At 40.7% G+C, this 9,535-nt stretch overlaps 1 protein-coding gene across 1 annotated transcript in view; it reads left to right on the forward strand.

Annotated features, from left to right (window-relative positions):
* The window catches only part of LOC107082707 (ATP-binding cassette sub-family A member 1-like), a 47,524-nt gene extending 41,426 nt beyond the window's left edge, over window positions 1-6,098 (forward strand). The window contains exons 42-49 of the mRNA XM_015371502.1: window positions 497-559; window positions 667-773; window positions 1,044-1,185; window positions 1,260-1,394; window positions 3,070-3,173; window positions 3,279-3,371; window positions 4,366-4,609; window positions 4,912-6,098. Coding sequence (XP_015226988.1) covers window positions 497-559; window positions 667-773; window positions 1,044-1,185; window positions 1,260-1,394; window positions 3,070-3,173; window positions 3,279-3,371; window positions 4,366-4,609; window positions 4,912-5,049 — 1,026 coding nt within the window. The 3' untranslated portion in view covers window positions 5,050-6,098. The remainder of the gene's footprint in view (window positions 1-496; window positions 560-666; window positions 774-1,043; window positions 1,186-1,259; window positions 1,395-3,069; window positions 3,174-3,278; window positions 3,372-4,365; window positions 4,610-4,911) is intronic.
* Window positions 6,099-9,535: the final 3,437 nt, after the last annotated feature.

Consider the following 9,535-nt stretch of genomic DNA (forward strand, 5'->3'; position numbering starts at 1 on the left):
AGTATCGATAAAGGTATCGATATCAATAAATATTAACGATCCCCATCCCTATCAAGGAAGCAGTATGTAAGGGAAACTAATTCTAGAGGAAGCGCTGTATTGATAAATTAAACAGAAAGGGCTACACTTTAAAAATATAGATGTTGGAACAGTTTTCAACTGCAGATAAATACATAAAAGGTGAACTTAATTGTTTTTGGGGGTTTTTGCCATGTATTCCTATTACCGGTACTCTTAGGATAAAATAATGTGTAGAATCTGCAGAATGTGCCAGTTTTATACATCTGATTCTACTTGAGATGATTGATTACTAAAATAAATGTTTGCTCCAGCGCTAGTAGTAATGTATTTCCACAAGTTTATAAATTTATATTCTTTGCACTGTTTGTCTTAAAATGTCTTGCTAGCCCATATTTTAAGCGAAGAGGTTGTACATTCTTATATGCATTAGGCCCCTGAACAGGTTTTAACATCTGGCCTGGTTTGTGTCCTTCAGGTATATAAGAGGAAGCAGAAGCCAGCTGTGGATCGACTGTGTGTCGGGATTCCTCCTGGAGAAGTGAGTCTGACTTCCTGCTGTTTTAACACCTGTGCAGGTGAAATCTCTCTGTGAAGAACATGAAGGTGCTTCAGACTGACATCTCGTATGTTTGGGTTCTTGGTCAGTGTTTTGGGCTGCTCGGTGTGAACGGAGCCGGGAAAACGACAACCTTCAAGATGCTGACAGGAGACACCATGGTGACGAGCGGAGAGGCCTTCCTGGCTGGGAAGAGGTGAGGGATTAGTGTACGACCTCATGGGAGATATCACCTGGTTCTGGTTCTGTTATTTTGGTCCACTTCCTAAAGGTTTACATGAATGTAAGGTGTTTGTAGGAAAAATAAAACCAGAGTCTGAAATCTGATCAGTTTTTAATCCATCTTCTGATCAGGACCAGAATCAAACATGCACATCTACACATGTTCTCTCACTCATCTACTCAGTTTTAAGTGTACTGCAGTTGTTGGAGCCCATCCCTCTGACCTGAGGCCTTTTCTCTGCAGCATCCTCAGGGAGATCGATGAGGTCCATCAGAACATGGGCTACTGTCCTCAGTTCGACGCCATCAATGAGCTGCTGACTGGAAGAGAACATCTGGAGCTGTATGCTGTCCTCAGGGGCGTCCCTGAGAGGGAAGTCTGCAATGTGAGTCTTTATCACACATGCCAACACCGCTGCTGTTGATGCTGGGTTCTGATTGGCTGTGGTTTCATTGACAGGTGGCAGAGTGGGGGATCAGGAAGCTCAGCCTCCTGAAGTATGCAGACAAAAGAGCTGGAAGTTACAGTGGAGGAAACCTGAGGAAGCTGTCCACCGCTATCTCTCTGATTGGAGCACCTCCTGTTGTTTTCCTGGTAATCCGCCCCCCCAAATCCATCAGCAGGGTTTCTTTTGCTTCTATTCAGCTGTACTTTTTTAATTTTGATTTGATGAGAGCGATGGAAATCAAAGTCAGTGTCCTTTTTAATGCACCAAGCTGGGCAAAAAAGGGGATTCTGGTTTAAAAATACAGTTCAGTTTATTTTTCAAATCAGTTAAAAGGTCAAAGGAGGCCCAGCAGATTAAAGGCAGGAGGGGAGAACATCAAAGAAACCCCAACCCAACCACAGAAGCACTGATTCAGGAATACTCTTGAAGTTTAAAAGAAAGTAAAAGGCTAGATGCAGCATTAGCGCTTTATTAGGGCTCATTTAGGAGAGAAGCACAGCAAAGCAGATGAGCTCTAAGAATATTTATGGGAGAGGTCTTCTATATGGAGAACCATGTCTGGTGTCATTAAAAAATAAAGACATGTATGTAGTGATTAAAATATATGGAAAAAAAATCTGCTTAGTTCAACTTCATTTATTTACAATTATATAAATTTTTTCAACATAATTTATTTTTGCTTTTCCTTCATCCTTTTCTGTCTGGATCTCTGTCTTATTATGCAAATGAGGTGGGGTGGTTTTAATGGGGCAGCTTCTCCTTATTGGTCGGTTAGAATATGTAATCTACATTAAACGAGGGCAGCCACAGTCACAAAGATGGCTACCCTACCATCAGGTTATCACTGAACTGATCTGCATGGAGGAGACTCAGCATCTTTATTTGAAAACAGTGCTTTGATTTCCAGCTTTGTGATACAGACTGTTTGGCAGAACATGTGTTTCAGTTAGAAGTGGAAATTACTTCTTAAACCATCTCAGCCTAACATTTTGAATATTATACTCCACCTAAAATCAGGTTGGAAATCAGAGGGAATATTTCCTTGAATAATTTGGTTTATAAGGGTCTAATTTACAAGTTCAAGATTTTAACAACTCAGGAAGCTCAACTTGATCAGAACAGTAAAAGCACAGATCAGGTTCTCCTGGTACCTTCAAATTTTGACTTTTGTTCTAGAAATAAAATTTTGATTTGCTTTGGTTTCCCCCAATTGGTGAAAAACTCAGTTTTAGAAAAGTTTTGTTTGGCAAAAACTATGATCTAATGTCAGTCAGGTTTGAAATGACATCAGCAGTTTGTCACTAGCCACTAGAGGGCATCTGTTCTCTTAAAACTAAATCTGAAAAATTCTCCAGATTCAAACAAAATTCAGATGTGAACTAAGTGAGAAGCGTTCTTGGTCACGTGAACAGAAACGGCAGCTTCTAGACCGCCTGACACCAGGACGGGTCAAAGACACCTGGACAGGTCAAATATACCTGGAATGAGTGTAAACGTGGGGGGATGTTGTCCCTCCTTGTCCATTGTAGACACTGAAGCTATGCACAGTAAATGGGACAGTAAGTTGGATACAGTGCAGTGGTTTGTTACATAAGAGCAGCTGGCTGCTTCCAGCCAATCAGAGAGCAGCTGAGTGGGATTTGGGGGGAGGTTTTGTAACAGAAGGATTTAGGGCAGCTACTGTTGTTTACTGGACTACTGAGGAAGAGAGGCTGTCAGGTGTGAGCAGGATGCCCCTCCTCCCACTCCTCCTCACTTTCACCATCTGCTTCCTGCTTCACCTGTGGGCCAACCTGAACCTGGCTGTGCTCCTCGTTACAGGACGAGCCCACCACTGGAATGGACCCCAAGGCCCGCCGGGCCCTCTGGAACTGCATCCACAGCGTCATCAAGGAGGGACGCTCCGTCGTCCTCACCTCACACAGGTGAGAAGCTCAGCAATCTTTCAAATCAGATGTCCCAAGGCTAAGACACTGCAGATTAGATTACCATGACTCTGTCCCTGAAGAGTGTTTCTCTTTGTGTTGCAGTATGGAGGAGTGTGAGGCTCTTTGCACCAGGATGGCCATCATGGTGAATGGCAGGTTCAGATGTCTTGGCAGCGTCCAACACTTGAAGAACAGGTAAAGCCGTGAAAATTTCAAAAGTGTTTGTTCTGTTTTTAAAAAAATCGATGGTCAATGTTTTGCAATGCAGAGTTTACACCAAACGTGAATTGAACAGCAGAAGCAGCCAGTTTATATTTATATCTATGGTTGACGCTCATTAGGGCACATCAAAAGGTCCTGCAGCACATCTTTGGCAGCATTTTGAAGCAGCTGGAGCAGCATCTTATGAGCATTTAAGCATCTTATGTGCACATCACTGATGATCACTGATCACTCATGGAACATCAGTGAATCAGAGAAGCTGATCTAGGAGCTGGCAGGGAAACAGAAACTGCACTGCTGATGTAAGCATAAAGTTATCAGAACTGAACAAAAAATATGCATCTATATCAACGGGGTACAATTCTTTTAGGTTAACAATAAAAGGCAAGGAGAAGTTTTCTTTCATGTACAAACAAAAATGAGCACTTTGATCACTCCATTGCCTAAATTAACTTAAAATGTGAAAACTTGCTGGTAAAATATGTTCACTATAATTATTCTGGTACTTGCAGTTTGTACCACATACCTGCAAAAAGCTAACATCTACTTCCAGCCACTAAGAACAGTTACAGAAAATCCTCAGGAGGAACCAGACTGAGGGAGCTACTGCTGGGTAACCCTAGTGACTGCTCTTATTATTTTAAGGCAGCATCGTTTTCTTGTTGAACTGACTGCACAGACGGTGTTCTAAGTTGGACTTTCTCGCTTAAAAAAACTACTTTTTACCCACTTTTCACAGCAAATATAGCAAAGCCACTCTGCCATTGAACACGAGCAACACAAGCATCAGATGCATCTGTACATGCCTGACCTTCTTTGGTGCTCAAATCGCTTTTTATGTGAACGTAACATTAGACATCATGAGCTTTTTTTCTCTGACCATTAGGGGGCATCAGTCCGTCAGTAATCCAAGCATCGCTGCTGTGGATTATAAAGTGTGTGGTAGTAACATCAGTTTGTTTGTCAGGTTTGGTGATGGGTACACCATCATCCTGCGGGTGGCAGGGCCCGACCCAGACCTGCTGCCCGTCATGAAGTTCATCGAGAGCGAGCTGAGCGGCAGCACGCTGAAGGAGAAACACCGCAACATGCTGCAGTACCAGCTACCATCTTCGCTCACATCACTAGCCCACGTCTTCTCCATCTTCGCCAAGAACAAAGACATGCTAAAGATCGAGGATTATTCCGTCACCCAAACCACATTAGACCAGGTAAACGGTCCAAAACACACAGAGAGCTAGTTATCAGATTTAACTGGACAAGTACATGGACTAGGCAAGGCAAATTTATTTCTATAGCACAATTCAGTACAAAGACAATGCAAAGTGCTTTACATGATTAAAATACAGAATAAAACAGAATCAAAGCAAGTAGGAAAAAAAAATAAAAATAAAAAAAATAAATAAAATAATAATAATTAAGTGGAAAGTTTGATGGACTAACAACATCTTTAAAGATGGAAAAGGATATTAGAGTGGATTTGGGGTCTTTCTCACAATGGTTGTGGTTTCAGGTGTTTGTGAACTTCGCAAAGGATCAGAGCGACGACTACCTGTCCAAAGATGCGTCAGTGAGGCGGAAAGACGTGGTCATCAATGTTACGACGCTGAGCTCCACCTGCGGCGCTGCTGAGGGAGAGAGCGTCATGTGATCACGTGACCTTAGGAGGCTGCGCCTCAGCTTGGACTTGACCTTCAATACAGGGGACAGCCCCTCCCTTCACCCGCTGTGATGTCGCACTGATTTAATGTGGTGGTAGGCGGAGCTTCCTGCTGCCTGATGCCAGTCAATGCAAATGATTACCTGTGGAAGGGGCGAGCAGCTCGAGCTGAAACACTTGAACAAACTTGAGCGTCCATGATGAAGAATCCTAATCATTTCAAATGGCCGAGGGCTCGACTGCAAAACTTCCTGTTTTTATCTGACTTTGATTCCGTTCTTAGTGTCAGACTTTATTTATATTTTTAGCTGGAACAGAATCATTCAATCTGTTTTATCCTGGCAGGGTCCATGCTGTTTCCTGTATTAGCAACCAATCAGAAGTTTGATTTTTATAGAGTTTTTATAAAACGATGATAGAGAAGCATATCAGACAGTTTTGGGTGTGAAGCAGCAAAATACCTCATCCGTTCTGGAAGCACACTACAGTATTGATCTGTGATCTGATTGGTCATCTGACTGCAGCACTTTGTGTTCTAGACTTCAGTTTGTGTTTGCACTGCTTCTGATCTGTTCATGTTCTGATCAACATGTTGTGCTGCTGATGGAAGAAGAGCTGTTACAGCCCAACGAGCAGAATAAACCATCAAACCTCCTGCCTCCATCTCCTGCTGCTAAAAACACACAGTGAAGCCAAATACTATCAGGACAGGAACCTCTCTGGTTCTAAATAGAGCTTTCATGAATTACCAAGTTGATTTTGGAGTTTTGATATTCCTGACCACTAACCACAAGCATGTAGCTGTTTCATTTCAGAGTTGAGCTGCTTTCATGAGCTTTAAAGAGTCCGTTGTTGTAGGACTTTAACTTTACTATCATGCAAGGGATCTGTGTGCAATCACCACCACCTAAAGGGCGGGAGTGTGAAAGTCAGTCTTACTCCTGTTAGATGTAATTTGATCAAAATCTAATGCCTTTGTGATGGTATTACAGTTGCAGGTAAATGACGAGCACTAGTTCAGATCCATGCTGAGAAATATCAGGATTCCACTGTGGTTGAGAATTTGATAAAATAACTTTTTAAATCCCTGGGTTAGAGCAATCCCCTTTCTGCCAGTTTTTTTTTTTTTTTAATAATGCTCATTTTATTTATTTACTTGTTTTTTAAGCTGACATCAAAACCAGCATCCATAGAACACCACACCGACCATCAATCCACTTATTAACATACATTAAGGTACAGTCAGCCAGTTGGTAAAGGCAGAACATGTGCAGTCATATTGATCGAGAAGACTATAAATGACTTTCTCATAGAATGCTAGTTTGGCGATTGTTGTTAACCATTCCTTATAAGGTGGAGTTGTTTTTTCTCCCCCCAACGTCTTAATATAATTCGTTTCGCTGTTGGGAGAGTGACTATTATCCACCTTCTTGAAAAGGATGAAAAGTGTGTGTCCGGAATGTTATGTGGTTGAATCTAAAATGGACGGATTTGCAGAAAAGATAAATATACTTTTTAATATATCTGTGGACTATTTTAAGCTGAATAAATCTGCTACCAATTTCTTTATAAATAGTAATATTATGCAAACATGATTCCCAGTTGTCCCCCAATGGGTCTCGATGTAGATTTATGGGGAACAGGTCTCAAGCCAACCCCCTTTGTGATGGCTTCCTGGTTTTTAGACCTTAATGATGGTGTTCCTATAAACAGGGAGGCATATTTTTGTCATAGCGGTTTGTTAAACATTAAATTGATGAGCATTGAGCAATAGTTTAGCTTAACACACCTGCAGACAGCACTGTTTCTGATACAGACAGAACAAACTGCCCGTTTCTTAGTAGGTTGCTGTCATTTAACATATATACACTATGAACCTAGTTCAGCAGATTAAAATTTCTTTAGAGTATGTACATGTTTAGTATGGATCTTATGCAAATATTATATCACACTTTCTATGGGGGTCAAATAGTATATAGTAATAGTATATGGGAACATAACAGTAGTGAAAAATGTCAGCCTAACACAGGTCATCTGTGTAATAGTTAAGGAAAGGCTCCATTTAGCACAGTGCGGAATTTTGGCACCTAGTAGTTTGCAATAATAAGTAAAAAATCCAAAATGGGACCCACAATTACAAATGGAGACGTGTTTGATGCTACTTTTATGGCCAAACTTGCCTTACATTCCCTATCAGCCATTTCAGTCCCCTCAACACATGCAGTTGTCTATTGAAAGCCGCTCTGTAGACTTTAAACACACCATAAGACAGAGGTGATAGACTGGGAGTCATCTCCATGCTATGTATGTGTGCTGAACCAGGTGAGTCCAATCTACTAGAAATGACTTGTCGACTCCATATCTACCACCTCTGCCATAAGAGCAGAAAATGAAATTAAACATACAATCATGCACTCCACATATATATCCTTAGATATATATGGTAGATACCATAGAATGGTAAATTCATGATCTCCCGGTCACCTGCAGTTGAGTTAAACTATAGTTCTGTTTCCAGTGGTTGTGTGAAAGATAAAAAGGTGACAAGGTTATGAATCTATGAAAAGAAAATGTCATACGACTGAAAATAAACATTTAACTTTGGCTTTGTACAGTACTTCTGCATAATTACATTATTATTTTTTTTATTATAGTTATAAAGTGATTTCAAAAAGATTAAAAGGGGACATGGACATTCAGTTGCACTTAATATTTAATTGATATAACAGATATAATCATTTAATGTACTTATGGTTATGTTTTGTGGTAAGGGGTGGGTCAAACATATATGATGAAATAAATATCAGCCCATCTTAACACAAAATAAAGCACATTGTGGGACGAAATGGCACAAAATAACAAAAAAGACATTAGATCCCAGGAGTGCTCATTTAAGCTCCTCTGTATTAACTCATAGTAGTTGTTAGCACAGAGGGTTTATTCTTGTTGAATCTAAACAGGCTAGGATGAATGACTACCAGCAGCAATGAAAATTTTAATTCCCAGATAAAAATGGGTGGGAGCAGGTAAGCAAATGCTTTTAGCACATTGGCAGGTACCCCATCTGGACTGGAAGCTTTCTTGGGATTCACTGCCAATAGCATCCTTCTGACATCATGCTCCTGTATAATTAGTGGTGTGGTGGAGAAGCCAGGTGTGGGCGGGGTCAGGACTGATGCAGAAGAGTGCTGTTGATACTGAACAGAACAGTTCACAGTGAGCAAAGAAGCACTTTAGTTCCTCTGCCATTTGTGCATTCAGGACCCCTGGTGATGCATCACGCCGTCTAAAGTTTGTGATATCTTGTATGTCCTGCCAGACCTCCTGTGTGTTGCTCAATAGGTGAGATCTATATGGGGAGTGTTGGCCTAGTGGTCAGAGCAGTGAACTTGTGCTCTGAGAAAGTTGTATCCGGTTTGATACCCACGGCCTGCACTCTGGGTCCCTGAGCAAGACCCTTAACCCCATACTGCTCCCCGGGCAGCACACAAGGGGTTTTTCAAATTCAGAGAGTTAATTTCCCCATTGTGGGACAATAAAGGGATTTATATTTACATTAATATGCACACTGTGGTCCACCTTGGCTCTCTCTATTCCTCTTTTCTGGTCAGCTTGAGCAGCTTTGTACAAAGCTCTGTCACCTGACCTGAGGCAGTATTGGGCCCCTGATGAGTGTGTGAAGCCTGGCTGGTCCTCCAAGATTTATGATTAGGAAAAGTCCAGATGGTTTTTCGTTTTTTCTTTCCACAAACCTACTTGCTTATTGGCCATGGTTGGGTTTGTAGTCTGACTGTTTGCCATACACAGGTGTCTTTTATACAGATAACGAGTTCAAACAGGTAAGATAATACAAATGAATACAGGTAATGAACAGAGGAAAGGTTGGGTTTCTAAAAATGAAGTTAGTGGGCTGTGAGTTCCAGAATTCTTTCTTGTGACCAAATACTTAATTCCCTCTCATCTTTTTTTCAAAATCAGTGGCTGACTAAATACCTTTTTGCCCCACTGTACATGCAAATTATGAGTTTATGTGACAAAGAGGGAGAATAACGCAGCAGATAAACAAGTATACTTTCTAACTTTCAACAATTCCTTGAGCGTTTCCTGAAGGATTATCATGACGTTATCTCCATACCTTATTGGACCTAAACATTTAGATTGGAAATAAAAATTCTATTCAAAAATATTACTGTATAACTACATATTCAGTTTGCTAACAAAATATTTGGCTTTGTTCTAAATATTTAGCTTTCTAAGTGCTTAATTATCCCTTTTTAATATTATTTTGTATTTATTGATTGGTTGATGAGTGCTGTCTAGTGTGTTTTCTTTTAACTGGCCAGGGACTAAAGAGGAAAAGTATCCTTCAGGGTAATTCTAGCATATTTACATATAAATGTTCAACAGAGATGGGAAGTAATGAAGTACAAATACTTCGTTACTGTACTCAAGTAGATTTTTCTGATATTTTTACTTT

This window comes from Cyprinodon variegatus, unplaced genomic scaffold, assembly GCF_000732505.1.
Source record: "Cyprinodon variegatus isolate N-32 unplaced genomic scaffold, C_variegatus-1.0 Scaffold59, whole genome shotgun sequence".
Classification (NCBI taxonomy): Eukaryota; Metazoa; Chordata; class Actinopteri; order Cyprinodontiformes; family Cyprinodontidae; genus Cyprinodon; species Cyprinodon variegatus.